The 19,346-nt window shown below is 46.0% G+C and overlaps 1 protein-coding gene across 1 annotated transcript in view; it reads right to left on the reverse strand.

The window, feature by feature from the left end:
* Window positions 1–1,244: 1,244 nt before the first annotated feature.
* The window catches only part of LOC127917851 (collagen alpha-1(VI) chain-like), a 63,095-nt gene continuing 44,993 nt past the window's right edge, over window positions 1,245–19,346 (reverse strand). Inside the window, exons 18-26 of the mRNA XM_052500965.1 lie at window positions 17,515–17,579; window positions 17,303–17,335; window positions 4,691–4,699; window positions 4,028–4,176; window positions 3,836–3,942; window positions 3,551–3,737; window positions 3,193–3,364; window positions 2,492–2,521; window positions 1,245–2,334 (exon numbers count right to left, since the gene is read on the reverse strand). Coding sequence (XP_052356925.1) covers window positions 1,727–2,334; window positions 2,492–2,521; window positions 3,193–3,364; window positions 3,551–3,737; window positions 3,836–3,942; window positions 4,028–4,176; window positions 4,691–4,699; window positions 17,303–17,335; window positions 17,515–17,579 — 1,360 coding nt within the window. The 3' untranslated portion in view covers window positions 1,245–1,726. The remainder of the gene's footprint in view (window positions 2,335–2,491; window positions 2,522–3,192; window positions 3,365–3,550; window positions 3,738–3,835; window positions 3,943–4,027; window positions 4,177–4,690; window positions 4,700–17,302; window positions 17,336–17,514; window positions 17,580–19,346) is intronic.

The following is a 19,346-nucleotide window of genomic DNA, read 5'->3' on the forward strand; positions in this document are numbered from 1 at the left end:
CTCCTCTGCTCTAGAGAAGTTCAATGGGGAACTGCTGTATAAGTGTGCCAGCTGCTTGTGGTACTACCCCAGTCTGTCCTCTCTGCAGACACACATCACCCTGGGCTTTATGGAGGGCTTCAGCTGCAGGGTCTACTACAGGAAGCTGAAGGAGCTGCGCTGCAGGAACGACATGAAGAGGATACAGGTGATCTCTCTGGAGACCACAGCCAAGAGAGTCAATCGCTTCTCAGCAGGAAATAGGGTGGCAGAGGAGCTGAGGAACAAGAGCAGTGAGGAGACAGAGAAGAGCAGTGAGATTCAGAAGTGGCTTTCTGAGATAGAGGAACCCACTGATCATTACAGTCACTGAGATCATTATCCCTTTTTTCATTACAGATTCATTTTCACAGTAACAAAACATAGCTATATAAAATAAAACACTTTCATGATCCCTGCTTCTTATTATTCTCAGAGTACAGTTGGAGCCAGATATACTAAATACATGCTATTTCATAAGGGAATTAATGAGTACACTGATTGGCATCTGGGATTTCAAACAGCTGAATTTCTAACTCTGTCCATGGTGCTGAAGTTGGGTACATCCTGAGGTCAGTAGCCCAACACCCTCAGATAAGTACAGAGTACAAGGGGAAGCCTAGTGTCTTTTCGGACCGATCTGTAAAAGGTCCTTCTACAACAACTATGTTACGCCCTGACCTGAGATATTTCTGTTTTCTTTATATTTTGGTTAGGTCAGGGTGTGACTAGGGTGGGAACGCTAGTTTTTGTATGTCTAGGGTTTTTGTAGGTCTAGGTGATTTGTATGTCTATGGTGGCCTGATATGGTTCCCAATCAGCGGTAGCTGTTTATCATTGTCTCTGATTGAGGATCATATTTAGGTAGCCATTTCCCTTTGGTGTTTGTGGGATCTTGTCTACAACTAGGTGCCTGTGTGCACACTAGTAGCGGCTCGTTTGGTTATTTGTTGTTTTGTTTCGGTGAGTTTCAGTTGATTACATATATGTGGAACTCTATTCACGCTGCACCTTGATCCGATCCTTATAACGAATGTGGCAAACTATCACTAAGTAGAACAGAATATCAGTATTTTCCAAGTGTGTGTTAGAGCTCCTCTACTCAGCCCTCTTTTCTCAACACTCCAACACTGCCCTCTAGTGCATTTTATTGGCATGTCTGGATAATTCTTTAACTAAATGGCCCTGCATATATTTGAAAATAATAAATTGTATTGTATTCAGAATTAGCGAGTTAGTTTGTCCAATATTTTATTTGTCAAGAAATTTGAGCAAAAGAAAACTGTTCATCTTATCACCAAACTTACAGCGTAACGCTTATTAATCTACCCAAGTGCTTCTTATGACAAACATATTCATTTTATTTCACGTGAAAAGCAGGAGGCCCTCAAACACATAAGGAAAACACAAAAGTATAAAATGTATCTATCTAATTTCTTAATGGCCTAATACATGGCACAACAGAACAATTCATAGACATGTCAGTAGTAGGGAGGTCTTTAAGAGCATTAGAGAGCTCCAGAGAGCTTTACAGAGCTTTGGAGAGCTTCAGAAAGCTTTACAGGGCTTCAGAGAGCTTTACATAGCTTCAGAAAGCTTTACAGAGCTTCAGAAAGCTTTAGAGAGCTTTACATGGCTTTAGAGAATTTCAGAGAGATTGAGATAGTTTTACAGAGCTTCAGAGAGCTTTAGAGAACTTCGGAGAGCTTCAGAGAGCTTTAGAGAGCTTTCTAGCCAGGCTCTGCATGACCACCCGTCTGGCCAGGTCACTGTACAGTGCCACTCGGTGGACACGACTATCCACGACGCGGTAATCAAACCCGTTCGCCTGTCCCGTCACCAGCTGGCACACGCCCGCCTCGTCAAAGCCCTCGCCCACAGTGATGGCCAGCAGCTGTGTGTTCTCTGCCAGAGCGGCGGCGGCAGCTCTGGGGATAGCAGCCCGGGCAGAGGCCACAGACCTGCCGTCCGTGAACAGCACCACTTTCCTGGGGACAGCAGAGCGGCCCTCCCTCTGGAGGGTGGAGGTCAGGAAGGCCAGGGCAGCCGGTAAGTCGGTGGCCCCGTCCATGTAGAGCGTAGCTGCTAGCCCCGTTAGCACATCATCAACCCTGGCAGTGAAGGGCACCTCCACTCTCTGCTGCTGCCCATCGCTGTACTGCATGACGGACAGGCGGAGCAGCCCTCCCCGGTTCTGTGACAGCAGCCTGGTGGCCATGTTCTCAACAAACTCTCTGGCTCTGTAGAAGTTGGCCTGGCCCACACTGGAGGAGCCGTCCAACATGAAGACTATGTCTGTAGCTTCCTGGAAGTTGGCTGGAGGAAGAGTAGACCATTTTAGAACAGCAGTTGGGGTTCAGATACATTCCACTAAATCTTTAAATTGCAGTACTAGGCTGAATGCTAAAAAAATAACGTATTGTAATGCATAGGAAACTGTGACCATAAAAACAAGGGAGAGGAGCAGTCTTACCTGGACAGGTGTAATCAGGACATTTCTTATCTGTAAACACAACCCAGACCTTAGTTGAGAGCATAGGAACATAGCTCCTGATATTGTAAATTGGGGCTAGCCTGTACATAGACTACCTTGGCAGATGTAGCTAGCTCCAGATATTGTAAATTAGGGCTAGCCTGTACATAGACTACCTTGGCAGATGTAGCTAGCTCCAGATATTGTAAATTAGAGCTAGCCTGTACATAGACTACCTTAGCAGATGTAGCTAGCTCCAGATATTGTAAATTAGAGCTAGCCTGTACATAGACTACCTTAGCAGATGTAGCTAGCTCCAGATATTGTAAATTAGGGCTAGCCTGTACATAGACTACCTTGGCAGATGTAGCTAGCTCCAGATATTGTAAATTAGAGCTAGCCTGTACATAGACTACCTTAGCAGATTAGCTAGCTCCAGAGTAGCCTGTATATAGACTACCTTGGCAGATGTAGCTAGCTCCAGATATTGTAAATTAGGGCTAGCCTGTACATAGACTACCTTGGCAGATGTAGCTAGCTCCAGATATTGTAAATTAGAGGCTAGCCTGTACATAGACTACCTTGGCAGATGTAGCTAGCTCCAGATATTGTAAATTAGGGCTAGCCTGTACATAGAATACCTTGGCAGATGTAGCTAGCTCCAGATATTGTAAATTAGGGCTAGCCTGTACATAGAATACCTTGGCAGATGTAGCCAGTAACGTTGTTGAAGAAGGAGTCCTCCAGCAGTTGCACGTGGTCTGTAATCTTCAGGTAGAGTCCAGGTGAGGCTGTGCCCAGACAGGTGATCTCCTCCAGCATGGTGGCGTAGGACGCCCGTCTGAAGATGTCACCTATGCCAATGCCCACCACCTAAGGAGCCAAGATGGAGGACATACTGAGGCTTTGCCACAAAATGGCAGACTTGGAGGAGATGGTTCTCTTTATGTCTAATGAAATGAACCCTTGGTCCTGACATCATCTCTTCACCCCCAACCTATACATGTCCTTCAGCCCACTCTCCCCATCCCATTGCCCAGTCCCATTGACATCCCTCACCCTTATATTGGGCACAGAGCAGAGGGAGGACAGCGGTTTGGCGTCCCGGCGGGTGTCTGACCGTCCGTCTGTCAAGACTATGGCCACCTTTTGGTCCAGCTGGGAGCTGCCGAATGCCTGCCGGGCAAAATCCAGCGCCTCTCCCGTGTACGTACCACCGGCAATCCAGCGCATGTTTCTCACAGAGCTGCAAGTATGGGACATCAAACACAACAGTTAGTCAGTCAGTCAACTGATATCAGGTAACTGCTGTACTTTGGACTTTTGATTCTTATCTGGTCGGACCTTTTCAGCTGTGCTACTGTGGTGATCTTGGGGTCCTCCATAGATACCAGCTCCTGGGTGCCGTCATGGCTGTACTGAACTACACCCACTCGTGATCCTAGCTCCTTCTGCAAACAGAAACACACACAGAGAAACAACATTTAGTTAAGGCCCCTCTCTCACCCAGGGAAGTCAGGACAAATGTTCACCCACCTTGTCTTTGCTGAACTTGGTAATCTTGTTGATGATTCGAATTATAAACTCTTTTTCCAGGGTGAAGTTCTGCAGCCCAACACTCTCTGAACTGTCCAGTACAAAGAGTAGCTTCACCGGACCACACTCACACTCTGTGAATGCCAGTTACATTATCATTATAATAATATCATGATATATTCTGAGCATCATACACCATATCAATAGTACAGATGAAGGATCTTCATTTGATCACTCTTTTGTTGCTGAAAAATGTCCTGCACAGCAGGAAATGCAAACTTGTAGTGTGTTCGAGGTTTAAAAATGATTCTAAAGTTTGTAATTTACACTTTAGAAGACTTGATTTGCCCTAATGAAAAATGTATCAACTCCTACAAAAAAATCCCAGTTAACTATAATCCACATAATAATTCACATTCCCTGTTGGTGCAGGATTATTCCCTTGCTTTAGCAAACTGTCTCAAATTAAGATCGTACATCTGTATATCTATGTGACTATTTACAATACATGCTGTGGATGTAATTTGGTGCCTCTCAGAGTCTCTCACTGGCATACAGAGTGAAATTGAATCTTAAATGGAAACTGAAGGTCATGCAAGGATGTAAAATAATGCCATGTGTAACTGTTAAGCCATAAAACTTTGTATGGGTCCAGGAACTTACCACAGCATGCTACAAGAGAAAAACAAAGACATTACATCAAGATCCACCCTGATTGATATCTTAATCACAGCCCCATCATTTACAGTTTTTTTTTTTTTACAATCGCTAACATCCTTTTGTCCAATCTGTAGTCACATTTTCAAAACTCTAAACACGATTAGCACAACATCTGTCTGTTGTGGACCATACCAATAACACAATTCATGTTGTTTTCACAGAATATTCAGTTAATTAACACATTTCTAAAATGCTTACACTTTCTTTACATACAAGCTTACCCAATACCATAATGAGGATCGTTCTTGTCTTATTTATAAATGCTTGCACACAGTATGCCAGAAATGAACGGCATTTATGTAGACAAGGCAGGGTTTAACCTGGGAAAAACATGTCTGTGGGGAAGAATGGTTATCGGGTAAAGGGCCACCGTTGATGTCCCGGGTCAGAGAGGAGCAAATATCACAATGTGTCCTGCAATCTCTCTGGTTCGGTCCTGCAGAAATGCCAGATTGGTCCCTACAACACTGAGCTCCTTCTTCTGTTTTGAGATGACCTCCACAAACAACTGGTGCCAGAAGCAGAAAGAGAACAGGAGGGAGGAAACACTGAGCAATTATTTCTGCCTGGAGGTGGAAAGTATATGATCAACGGCCACATGACCGTGATCTTGCAGAGTTACTCCACCTCAAGAATTGCATTTGGTGAACGGCTCGGAACACACATACTCATTCAAGCAAATGAGAAATAAGTGCACTCAGGCTATCCGGAAGGCCAATGTTAGTTACTTTAAGGAGCAGTTCTCTCTCGGTGGGTCTAGCCCCAAGAAGTTTTGGAGAACGGTTAAAGACCTGGAGAATAAACCCTCCTCCTCACAACATGTTCCTTAAAGTTGATGATGTGGTTGTTACTGACAAGAAGCACATGGCTGAGCTCTTTAATCACCACTTCGTTAGGTCGGGATTCCTATTTGACTCAGGCACGCCTCCTTGCCCGTCCAACATTTCCCCATCTCCCACCCTTTCTAATGCGACTATCCCCGATGCTTCTCCCTCTTTTTCCTCTGCCCTGCAACAAAGTTTCTCTCTGCAGGCAGTCACTGAGCCCAAGGTGCTAAAGAAGCTCCTGAAACTTGACCTAAAAAAAACACCTAGGTCAGATGGTTTAGACCCTTTCTTATTTAAGGTTGCTACCCCTATCATCGCCAAGCCTATCTCCAACCTTTTTAACCTTTCTGGGGAGGATCCCCTTGCTTGGAAGGCAGCCACGGTTTGTTCTTTATTTAAAGGGGGAAATCAAGCTGATCCTAACTGTTATAGGCCTATTTCTATTTTGCCCTGTTTATCAAAAGTGTTGGAAAAACTTGTCAATAATCAACTGACTGGCTTTCTTGATGTCTATAGTATTCTCTCTGGTATGCAATCTGGTTTCTGCTCAGGTTATGGATGTATCACTGTAACATTAAAGGTCCTAAATGATGTCAACATTGCCCTTGATTCTAAGCAATGTTGTACTGCTATTTGTATTGACTTGGCCAAAGCTTTGATATGGTAGACCATTCCATTCTTGGGAGTATTGGTGTCTCTGAGGGGTGTTTGGCCTGGTTTGCTAACTAATCTCTTAAAGACTGCAGTGTATAAAGTCAGAAAATCTGCTGTCTCAGCCACTGTCTGTCACCAAGGAAGTACCCCAAGGCTCAATCCTAGGCCCCACGCTCTTCTCAAGTTACATCAACAACATAGCTCAGGCAGTAGGAAGCTCTCTCATCCATTTACAGTGCCTTCCGAAAGTATTCGGCCCCCTTGAACTTTGCGACCTTTTGCCACGCCCAATTTTTCAGTTTTTGATTTGTTAAAAAAGTTTGAAATATCCAATAAATGTCTTTCCACTTCATGATTGTGTCCCACTTGCTGTTGATTCTTCACAAAAAATACAGTTTTATATCTTTATGTTTGAAGCCTGAAATGTGGCAAAAGGTCGCAAAGTTCAAGGGGGCCGAATACTTTCGCAAGGCACTGTATATGCAGATGATACAGTCGTATACTCAGCTGGCCCCTCCCCGGATTTTGTGTTAAATGCTCTACAACAAAGCTTTCTTAGTGTCCAACAAGATTTCTCCAACATTAACCTGGTTCTGAACACCTCCAAACAAAGGTAATGTGGTTTGGTAAGAATAACAGTCTCCCCACAGGTGTGATTACTACCTCTGAGGGTTTAGAGCTTAAGGTCGTCACCTCATACAAGTACTTGGGAGTATGGCTCGACAGTACATTGTCCTTCTCTCAGCACATATCAAAGCTGCAGACTAAAGTTCAAACTAGACTTGGTTTCCTCTATCGTAATCACTCATCTTTCACCCAAATTAACCCTGACTCAGATGACCATGCTAGATTACGGAGACATAATTTATAGATCGGCAGGTAAGGGTGCTCTCGAGTGGCTAGATGTGCTTTACCATTCGGCCATCAGATTTGCCACCAATGCTCCTTATAGGACACATCACTGCACTCTATACTCCTCTGTAAACTGGTCATCTCTGTATACCCGTCGCAAGACCCACTGGTTGATGCTTGTTCATAAAACCCTCTTAGGCCTCACTCCCCCCTATCTGAGATATATACTGCAACCCTCATCCTCCACGTACAACCCCCGTTCTGACAGTCACATTCTGTTAAAAGCACACACATCCCTGGGTCCCTCGTCTTTTCAGTTCGCTGCAGCTAGCGACTGGAACGAGCTGCAACAAACACTCAAACGGGACAGTTTTATCTCAATCTCTTCATTCAAAGACTCAATCATGAACAATCTTACTGACAGTTTGTGGCTGCTTTGCGTGATGTATTGTTGTCTCTACCTCCTTGCCCTTTGTGCTGTTGTCTGTGCCCAATAACATTTGTACCATGTTTTGTGCTGCTACCATGTTGTGTTGTCATGTTTTGTTGTTACCATGCTGTGTTGTCATGTGTTGCTGCCTTGCTATGTTGTTGTCTTAGGGCTCTCTTTATTTAGTGTTGTGTTGTCTCGTCGTGATGTCTTTTTTTTCCCTTTTGGTATATTTATATTTTTTCTTTTTTTTAATCCCAGCCCCCCGTCCCCGCAGGAGGCCAAGGTTTGCCTTTGAGGCAGGCCAAGCGTTACTATCCAAGGGCAGAGGCTGAAGACTGTCAGGGTGGATGAGCTTGACAAGTGTTTCTATCCAAGGCATTGTAAATAAGAATTTGTTCTTAACTGACTTGGGTTAAATAAAAGTGTTAAATAAAAATATTGCAAATTGATGAGGCAGGCCAAGCGTTACTATCCAAGGTGCAGAAATACTGTCAGGGGTGGATGAGGCAAGCGTTACTATGTGCAGAGACATCTCAGCTGAAGACTCCTGGATGCAGGACAATGGAGTGTTCTATCCAAGGTGCAGAGACATCTCAGCTGAAGACTGCCAGGGGTGGATGAGGCAGGACAAGTGTTTCTATCCAAGGTGCAATCTCAGCTGAAGACTGTCAGGGGTGGATGAGGCAGGCCAAGCGTTTCTATCCAAGGTGCAGAGACATCTCAGCTGAAGACTGCCAGGGGTGGATGAGCCAGGACAAGTGTTTCTATCCAAGGTGCAGAGACATCTCAGCTGAAGACCTGCCAGGGGTGGATGAGGCAGGCCAAGCGTTACTATCCAAGGTGCAGAGACATCTCAGCTGAAGACCTGCCAGGGGTGGATGAGGCAGGCCAAGCGTTACTATCCAAGGTGCAGAGACATCTCAGCTGAAGACCTGCCAGGGGTGGATGAGGCAGGCCAAGCGTTACTATCCAAGGTGCAGAGACATCTCAGCTGAAGACCTGCCATGGGGTGGATGAGGCAGGCCAAGCGTTACTATCCAAGGTGCAGAGACATCTCAGCTGAAGACTGCCATGGGGTGGATGAGGCAGGAGGTTACTATCCAAGGTGCAGAGACATCTCAGCCATCCAAGGTGCAGAGACATCTCAGCTGAAGACTGCCAGGGGTGGAGGTGTTACTATCCAAGGTGCAGAGACATCTCAGCTGAAGACCTGCCATGGGGTGGATGAGGCAGGCCAAGCGTTACTATCCAAGGTGCAGAGACATCTCAGCTGAAGACTGTCAGGGGTGGATGAGGCAGGACTGTCATGAGGCAGGTGGTTACTATCCAAGGTGAGAGACATCTCAGCTGAAGACTGTCAGGGGTGGATGAGGCAGGCCAAGCGTTACTATCCAAGGTGCAGAGACATCTCAGCTGAAGACTGCCAGGGGTGGATAAGGCAGAGACATCTCAGCTGAAGACTGCCAGGGGTGGACAAGCGTGTGTTTTGTGTTTTAGGTTTTTACACATTTGGATCCAAAGGTCATGTATGTTGCTGATGTCATGGGTTGTTGAAACAAAGGCCATGTATGTTGTATTGTGAAGAACCAAAGCCATGTATGTTGGATGTGGTTGAACCAAAGGCCATGTGTGTTGTGATGTTGAACCAAAGGCCATGTATGTTGGATGTGTTGTTGAACCAAAGGCCAAGGCCATGTGTTGTTGAACCAAAGGCCATGATGTTGATGTGTTGTTGAACCAAAGGCCATGTATGTTGGATGTGTTGTTGAACCAAAGGCCATGTATGTTGGATGTGTTGTTGAACCAAAGGCCATGTATGTTGGATGTGTTGTTGAACCAAAGGCCATGTATGTTGGATGTGTTGTTGAACCAAAGGCCATGTATGTTGGATGTGTTGTTGAACCAAAGGCCATGTATGTTGGATGTGTTGTTGAACCAAAGGCCATGTATGTTGGATGTGTTGTTGAACCAAAGGCCATGTATGTTGGATGTGTTGTTGAACCAAAGGCCATGTATGTTGGATGTGTTGTTGAACCAAAGGCCATGTATGTTGGATGTGTTGTTGAACCAAAGGCCATGTATGTTGGATGTGTTGTTGAACCAAAGGCCATGTATGTTGGATGTGTTGTTGAACCAAAGGCCATGTATGTTGGATGTGTTGTTGAACCAAAGGCCATGTATGTTGGATGTGTTGTTGAACCAAAGGCCAAAGGTTGAACCAAAGGCCATGTATGTTGGCCATGGTATGTGTTGTTGAACCAAAGGCCATGTATGTTGGATGTGTTGTTGATCACTGGCAGTAATTTCATGTTGCTAATAAAGCTTTTACTGCAGCAATTAGGTCACTTAATGTTTTTCTACTTTACATTCTATGAAGTAAAGATAACTCATTCACTTTTAGATAGTATGTTGCCAAAAAGCACACAATCGACACTCAACCTGTCACGCCTTGGTCTTAGTATTTTGTGTTTTCGTTATTTATTTGGTCAGGCCAGGGTGTGACATGGGTTTATTTTGTGGTGTGTTTTTGTATTGGGGTTTTAGTAGGTATTGGGATTGTGGCTGAGTAGGGTTGTCTAGGAAAGTCTATGGTTGCCTGGGGCGGTTCTTAATCAGAGGCAGGTGATTTTCGTTGTCTGATTGGGAACCATATTTAGGCAGCCATATTCTGTGAGTGTTTCGTGGGTGATTGTTCCTGTCTCTGTGTAGTTTCACCAGATAGGCTCGGTCACTTTGGTTTTTCTTTTTACTTGTTTTGGAAGAGAAGAGAACGAGCGCCATTCTCCTTGCGGAGATGGTGCTAAATACATCAACACGGTCGGTCCCTGGGATTGGGCTGGCCAACACGATTCGGTTTGCTTGGAAGGAAAAGGAGTTGGAGCCTTTAGGACGGGAATCTTTTGGAAGGATAATATTGATGGGGATTCTAAAGCTGACGGTGAAGGACGTGTTTTGTTTCCAAGGCAACTCGTTGGAGGGAGCATTTGACGTGGTACTATATACAGAGGAAATACACAATGATATCCTGAGAAGGGCAAGAGCAGTGGGAGGTGAGAGGCCGATGTGCCACTATGAAATAACATGCCTGGCGAAGAATAACTTTAGGGTTGTAACTGTCAACATTTACAACCCTTACGTTAAGGACGAAGAGGTGAGGGCTTTTCTGGGGAGATACATGGATAACGTCTCCTCAGCAAGGCACCTCAAAGATTCCCTTGGGTTTTGGAATGGGAGGAGAGGCTTCCAGGCCCTCCTCAAAGAGGACCCAAAGGGACATGGTGGCTACCTCCATCCTCCTGCTATGTTCTCCCTAGGGGCTGACAGGGGGACGTTGTTTTATGCACGTCAGCCCCCATTTTGCAGGCGCTGTATGGCCTACGGTCACATATTCGCCTCGTGCAGTACAAGAAAATGCAGATTTTGTGGATCTGAGGAACACGAGGCGAGGGATTGTGACAAGCCTAAGACGTGCCATGGGTGTGGCTCGTCAGCACACCTGTGGCGGGGGTGCCCGGCCCGTCAGAGGTCATATGCGTCTGCGGCTGGGGGGGGGGCAGGGGCGGGGGATGGGGGAAGAAGAGGAGGGGAAGGAAGCACGCCTCATGACCAGAGTACAGGTCCAGAGGGGGTAGGGATTTTGTGTGTGCACAGGGAGGTAAAAGTGGAGGATTCTTTTGTGGTAATGCAGGGGAGGGTTATAGGGGTGGATGTCACGATAAGGGATTGTAAATTTAGATTAGTGGTGGTGTATGGGCCACAGGTGGTGGCAGACAGGAGGGAGATGGTGGACTGTCTGACGCCCCTGTGTGTCACAAATAGGAAATTAGTGATAGGGGGGATTTTAATACAGATTTAGGAAGAGGGGGGGATAGCAGTGCAGGCACCATTGCCAGGCTAATGGCTTGCCATGGTCTGTTAGATGGTGGTCTGCACACTACTCCGAAAATGGACGGTCCTACATGGCGCAACTCCAGGGGGAGCTCCGCAACCCTAAAGGCGCAGCTCAGGGAGCTGCAGGAGCGGAAGGCTCGAGCTTTCCTGGAGCGTGCGCATAGTGGCTTTCTAAAACATAATGAGACTTGTTCTGCTATGTTCTTTAAGTTGGTTAGGGCCAGACAGAGTAGGAAGGTAATGCATGGTGTTAGGGAAGAAAATGGTAGCATAGTTAGAGAACCAGAGGATATGGTCAGGGTGACAACTGATCATTTCCAAGGTTTATTTAAGGAAAGGGAAATAGATGTAGAGCAGGGAAATGTGTTTTTAGAACACTTGTCCAGGCGGTTGCCGGAGGACATTAGAGAAGTGATGGAGGCCCAGATCTCACTAGAAGAGGTTGAGAGCGCTCTTAGGAGGATGGGGAAAGGGAAGGTGCCTGGGATGGATGGGCTGCCGGCTGAGTTTTATCTCAAGTTTTGGGGTATACTTGGGGTTTTGGGGTATACTTGGGGTATACTTGGACCAGTGGTCCTCGAAGTCTTGAAGGCCATCCTTGAGACGGGGGTCCCGGGGGTCCCGGGGGGGATCAATGGCTGGTGGTGTACTGTCACTTTTATATAAGAAGGGGGAAGTAACAGACCATGGCAACTGGCGGCTGTTGACCATGCTGTGTGTAGATTACAAGCTACTTGCAAAGGTTTTAGCAGACCGGTTGCGCACAGCCCTTCCTTACGTCGTTCATGAGGATCAGACATGCGGGGTAGAGGGCCGCTCTATTAGATGGAACCTACAGTTAATCAGGGACTCCATCGCTTGGGTTGAAGATAGAGGACTGCCTTTAATGGTAGCAGCGCTAGATCAGGCGAAAGCCTTCGATCGCGTGAACAGATCCTTTTTATTCAGAGTGTTAGGTCGATTAAGATTTGGGGAGAAGTTTATAGGATGGATTCGTACATTATATGTCGGAGCGGGGTGCCGAGTTAGTGTAAATAGTCACTTGGGTGACGTTTTTGACCTCTCGTCTGGGTTCAGGCAGGGTGCCCACTCGGCTCTCCTCTTCGTTCTGTACATGGAGCCTCTGGGGGCTGCCATTAGGGCAGACACAGGGGTGGAAGGCTTGCTGATCCCTGGAAGTGGTGGGCTGCGTGTTAAGAGGAATACCTAGGATAGGGTAAGTAATCCTTCTCACCCCCCTAAAAAGATTTAGATGCACTATTGTAAAGTGGCTGTTCCACTGGTTGTCATAAGGTGTATGCACCAATTTGTAAGTCGCTCTGGATAAGAGCGTCTGCTAAATGACTTAAATGTAAATGTAAATGACAGTACGCCGACGACACTTCCTTGCTGTTGTGCAAGGACTCGTGCCTGACAAGGTCCCTTGCCATCTTTAGGGATTTCACCCGAGCGTCGGGAGCAGTTCTGAACCATGCAAAGTCTTCCGTCAAGTTTTTCGGAAGATGGCGCGGTAGAACGGATGTGCCTGGGGGTTATCTCTGTGGGGGCCCTGAGGATTCTCGGGGTCCATTTTGAGACCTCCGGCTCAGCGACGCTAAACTGGAACATGCGTATCGCAGTGGTACAGAGGAAGCTAGCAATGTGGAAGGCTAGGTATTTGTCTTTTATGGGCAAAGTCCTGGTCCTAAAGGTGGATGTGTTGCCGTCTCTTTTGTATTTGGCATACATCTACCCATTGCCGGCTTGTCTGAGGAGGCCTCTAGTGAGGCTTGTGTTTCAGTTTATGTGGAGTGGCAGGTGCGAGTGGGTCGCCAGGGCACGCATGATCTGTCCCATTGGGGAGGGAGGTAGGGGGGTACCACATTTCCCCCTCAAGCTGGACTCAATTTTTGTTTCTTTCTTGTTAACGGAGCTTGCTCAGCCAGTGATCCACCCGTCTGGTTACCTCCTGCGGGTGTTTTTCTCGTATCAGGCGAGAAGCATAATGGTGTGGTCTAACACGGGTCCTCGGGCGGAACAGCTGCCGTGGCACTTTGGTCATGCGGCCAAGTGGCTGCGTGCGCACCCTGAGGTTGAAGTTGCCCGAGTAGGTTTAGATCACAGGCACCTGTACGAGGAGGTCAGAAAGGCAGGGAGTCCGGCGCCTGTAGTGGGCATCTCGGAAGTGGTCTGGGAGGGAGTGCAGGCGCGGGGTCTGGACTACAGGCTCAAGGACCTGAATTGGTTGAGCCTTCATAAGTGTTTGCTGGTACGTTCCATCTTGTACCGGTATAGTTTGGTGCAATCCCCCACCTGTCCAAGATCCTCTTGTGGCAGGGAGGAGACTGTGCGCCATGTCTTTTGGGACTGTGCCTTTGCCGGAGTAGTATGGGCTAGGGCACAGGTGTTGTTAGGTTTGGTAAAGGGGGATTTTGTATTGACGTGGGCCAGGTTAGAGAGGGGTGTAGGGAGAGCGAGAGGGACGGATAGGGACAGGTTTCTGCTCTGGCTTCTCATGAGTCTCTTTAAATGGGGGCTGTGGGAAGCAAGGCAGAACATGGTGAAGACAGGGAGAGATTGGGGGGTGGAAGGGATAGTGAGGAGGGTGGAAGGAGATTTGAGGGGGAGGATGAAGAGGGAGGAGAGGAAGTGGGGGCAGCATGCTGCTCGGGAGAGGTGGAAGGGGGGTTTAGGGCTGGGTGTCATTTAGATTTGTAAGAGGATAGATTAGGGACGGGGAGATAGGGAAAGGTATTTTGTAGGGTGACGGGGAGGGAAGATGCTCCCTGAGGTTTTGTTTGGGATTTATGTTTAGTTTAATTAGTTTAATTAAAATACCATTATTTGAGTATGTATGTAAATTATGAGTTGTAAAGAATGAATGGTATTGAAGATAATAAATTATTTTTTATAATAAAAAAATAAAAAAATAGGCTGTATAGGTTTTCACGTTCCGTTTGTTGTTTTTGTATTGTCGTGTTTATTCGTCATTAAACATGTATCGTATTAACCACGCTGCGGAAGAAAACCGTAACACAACCAAAAAATGTAGAGTGGTTTACAGTAAGAGGAAACTGAATTATAAATACAATGGATTTCATATTGTCTAATGTATGCAGGTAGAACTGAAACATGAAAAGTAATGCAGTTTTTGTAATGCCATTAACTGTTAGTATTTTGAAAGGCATTGTGCTATGATTGACTATACGTTCCTCTTGGATAGAAAACATGTGTTTTGACAGAATGATTAGATACTGTATTGAGTCGGGTTTGCCGTGCTTTGATAGAGTATGTACAGTAGAGAGTTTTTTTTGCATTTTGAAATGTAGAGTTGGTATTTAATGTTTGTATTTGTATTTTGGTTTGAGCAGAAAATGTACTATTTGGCTAATTGAGTGATGTAGGTGTGTTGCTGTCTTAAGAGTTAATAATTTTAAGTATAAGTAAATGCTTGTTCGCAATTGTAAAAAAACTTTAAACACTTGCATTCCAAACATACACAACAAGCACTGAACTACAGAGTTCTTATAGCTACATTACATCCACAGCTGCCGCCACAATTCGTGTGTCCCTGAGTCTGTGTGTGTGCCTGCATATGTGTGCGTAAGTAAGTGTGTTTGAGAGTGTGTGTGTGCCTTCCTGCCTGCGTGTGTGTGTGTTTAAGTGATTGCGTGTGTGTTAGTTTGCATCTCTTTCACAAAGTTTGTCCCAAACTCAACCCAGGATAAATGATGCTTCAAATGAACTGTTTAGCTAGGAAGATAAACTGTGTATTAGTCAGCTTTAATGGAGACATGTTTAGATGACTAGTGCAGGGTCCATTTCTAACAGTAGAGGTTGGGACTGTGTTCAGGCTCACTGATACATCTTCTAAATCTACGTTGAGTAAACTTATGTCTCACTAAAGGAACATGTTCGGCACAGCACAATGTTCATCTGGAAAATAACCAGTATGACTGAATTTTGAGCACTCGATATACTTACAGCAGAGTTTCTGAATGACCTCGAGGATCTCACATTCCTGAGACAGGAAGATAAATGCATTACAGGAGATTTAGGAGAATCTTGTGACTGTCCATTTCCATATACAGTATTTGATACACTGCCGATTTTGCAGGTTTTCCTACTACGTTTAGACTAAGGAACAGAGGTCACATTTTTACCAGAAAATCTGACTTTTAAGTAATTATTTGCAATTGCATGACTACAGAAACCTTTGTTTGCAATTACAGCCCATCCCTACGTTTCCAAGTTCCCAAACTCCTCAATTTATGGCCCATTCCTCCATTACAGACAGTGATGAAAAGTGTGTCGGGGCTTTGTCCTGGGCATCACCCAGTCAATTCCCTCCAAAGATTTTTATTGGGCCTGGGGATCCCTGTCAGGTCTGAGATTTTTGCTGGGCCATGCATAGGTCTCCAGGACCTTGAGACACGGAGCCACCCTTAGTTGCCATGGCTGTGTGTTTCGGTCATTGTCATGCTGGAAGACCCATTTTCAATCCCTGTACTGAGGGAAGGAGGTTGTTGGCCAAGATCTCGCGACATGGTCCCCATCCATCCTCCCCTCAATACGGGTGCAGGTCCTGTCCCCTTTGCAGAAAAGCATCCTCAAAGAATGATATTTCCACCTCCATGCTTCAGGTTGGGATGGTGCTGGGGTTGTACTCATCCTTCTTCTTCCTCCAAACACGGTGATGGGAGTTTAGACCAAAAAGCTCTATTTTTGTCTCATCAGACCACATGACCTTCTCCCATTCCTCCTCTGGATCCTCCAGATGGTCATTGGCAAACTTCAGATGGGCCTGACATGCACTGGCTTGAGCAGGGGGATCTTGCGTGCGCTGCAGGATTTTAATCCATGACGGCGTAGTGTGTTCCCAATGGTTTTCTTGAGACTGTGGTCCCAGCTCTCTTCAGATCATTGACCAGGTCCTGCTGTGTAATTCTGGGCTGATCCTCAATTTCCTCATGATCCTGATGCCCCACGAGGAGAGATCTTGCATGGAGAAAAGACCGAGGGTGATTGATGTCATCTTGAACTTCTTCCATTTTCTAATAATTGCGCAACAGATGCCTTCTCACCAATTGAATCTTGTCCAGTTGCCCATCCCAGCCTTGTGCAGGATGAATTTTATCCCTGATGTCCTTACACAGCTCTATATGGCCAAGTGGAGAGGTTTGATTGAGTGTGTGGACAGGTGTCTTTTATACAGGTAACGAGTTCAAACAGGTGCAGTTAATACAGGTAATGAGTGGAGAACAGAGGGCTTCTTAAAGAAAAACTAACAGGTCTGTAAGCGCCGGAATTCTTACTGGTTAGTAGGTGATCAAATAGTTATGTCATGCAATAAAATGCAATGAATTACTTAAAAATCATACAATGTGATTTTCTCTCGCACAGTTGTAGTGTACCTATGATACAAATTACAGACCTCTACATGCTTTGTAAGTAGGAAAACTGCAAATCGGCAGCGTATCAAATACTTGTTCTCCCACTGTGTCCACGTACGTGTGTGTGTGATGTGTGTGTGGAGTGTGTCCTCTGTGTGTGTGTGTGTGTCCACAATCATCTCCTTGTGTTTGTGTGCGTGTGTGGGAGGTTATTTTCCTGACTGTTAACGGAGGGAAATATACACCTGTCATTCAGTGTAAGCAGTGTTGACTGCTGACCTGTTTGACACAAATGATGATTGACAAAGTTTAATACACACCCACTGTGAACAGGGAACAGAAGGCTCAAACCAGCCCACCCTACACTCGCCCATCCCTGGCTCCAAGTCCCAAACTTCCTCAACTCTTATTCCTGCACTCCCCATTACACACACAGTCCAGATGGGTTAGGCAGGATGAAAAGTGTGTTGGACTTTGGCTCCTTCCCATCACCCACAATTGCTCCATTATTTCCAAGGTTACTCACGTCTGCCCCGGATGGCCCACTGGGCCTGGGGATCTATTGGGGGGAAGGACATGAAGCCATGAGTCAGATAGCAGATTTTCGTTGGTACTTAGAAGGTACTACTTAACATATTCATACAGCATAGGTCATAATAAAAGTTGAAAAATAAGTATGTATTCAGAGCTGTGATTCTGTAATATTTACTGTGAACTCAATGTTGTTGTGGAACTTACATTTCTCCTGTGAGACCAGGGTATCCTTTTGGCCCCTGGAGTCCTCCACGACCTGGCTGGTTGTTCTGTGGAATCAATAAGGAAGGAGTATGAATGAGCAAACAGGTATTAGCTATGCTAGGCTAGGCAATTTATACCATACGGAGATGGCAGAGGTGGCAGTGGACAGTGCTGAACTCTTTAATCTAAGGTCAACTTACATCATCACCGCTGCGATCACCTGGCAGGCCGACATCACCCTTCAGCCCTGTGAATCCCTGATGCCCTATGAGAGAGAGAGAGAGACAAAGACAGAGATGGTTAGTGGCTTGTGCTTCTAGTTCCGACCGTGCAGTAATATCTAACTGTAATCCAACAATTTCACAATAACTACCTTATACACAAGTGTAAGGGAATGAATAAGAATATGTCATATAAATATATGGATGGCGATGGCCAAACGGTTTGAGGCAAGATGCAGTAGATGGAATAGAGTACAGTATATACATTTGAGATGAGTAATGTAGGGTATGTTAACATTATATAAAGTGGCATTGTTTAAAGGGACTAGTGATACATTTATTACATCCAATTTTTTATTATTAAAGTGGCTATAGATTTGAGTCAGTATGTTGGCAGCATCCACGCTGTTGCGCCTTCTTCACCACGCTGTCTGTGTGGGTGGACCAATTCAGTTTGTCTGTGATGTGTACGCTGAGGAACTTAAAACTTTCCACCTTCTCCACTACTGTCCCATCAATGTGGATAGGGAGTGTTCCCTCTGCTGTTTCCTGAAGTCCACAATCATCTCCTTGTTTTGTGGACGTTGAGTGGGAGGTTATTTTCCTGACACCACAACCTGAGGGCCCTCACCTCCTCCCTTTAGTTTATAGGCTGGTAATCAAGCCTACCGGGTCGATCTGCCAAACTTGATGATTGACCAGGGTATGACCAGACAGTCATGGGTGAACAGGGAGACAGGAGAAGGCTGAGAACCTGCAGGTTGTGGTTACCTGTGTTGAGATCAGCGGGGAGAAGATGAGACAGACAGACACTAAAACCTGCAGGTCATCTCAGACCAGGACCCAGTTGACAGACAGACCCAGGGTGAACAGCATTCTTACATAGGTATTCCTCTTGTCCAGATGGGTTAGGGCAGTGTGCAGTGTGATTAAACCTGCAGGTCCTCTGTGGATCTAGGGGTGGTAAGCAAATTGAAGCAGGTCTAGGGTGTCAGGTAGGGTGGAGGTGATATGATTCTTGACTAGTCTCTCAAAGCACTTCATGATGACGGAAGTGAGTGCTACGGGCAGACAGACATTTAGCCAGTTAAACCTCAGCTTTCTGGGAACAGGACTAATGGTGGCCCTCTTGAAGCATGTGGGAACAGCAGACTGGGATAAGGATTGATTGAATATGTCCGTAAACACACCAGCCAGCTGGTCAGCGCATGCTCTGAGGACACGGCTGGGGATGCCATCTGGGCCAGCAGCCTTGCAGGGTTAACACGTTTAAATGCTTTCCTCACATTGGCTGCGGTGAAGGAGAGCATGCAGGTTTTGGTAGCGGCCCGTGTCAGTGGCACTGTATTGTCCTCAAAGCAGAGCAAAGAAGTTGTTTAGTTTGTCTCGGAGCAAGACGTCGGTGTCCGCGACGGGGCTGGTCTTCTTTTTGCCATACATGATTGTCTGTAGACCCTGCACATATGTCTCACCTGGGTATATGTCTAAGCCATTGAATTGCGACTCCACTTTGTCTCTATACTGGCGCTTAGCTTGTTTGATTGCCTTGCGGAGGGAATAGCTACACTGTCTGTATTTGGTCATGATTCCGGTCACCTTGTCATGATTAAA

This window comes from Oncorhynchus keta, unplaced genomic scaffold (assembly GCF_023373465.1).
Source record: "Oncorhynchus keta strain PuntledgeMale-10-30-2019 unplaced genomic scaffold, Oket_V2 Un_contig_12340_pilon_pilon, whole genome shotgun sequence".
Classification (NCBI taxonomy): domain Eukaryota; kingdom Metazoa; phylum Chordata; class Actinopteri; order Salmoniformes; family Salmonidae; genus Oncorhynchus; species Oncorhynchus keta.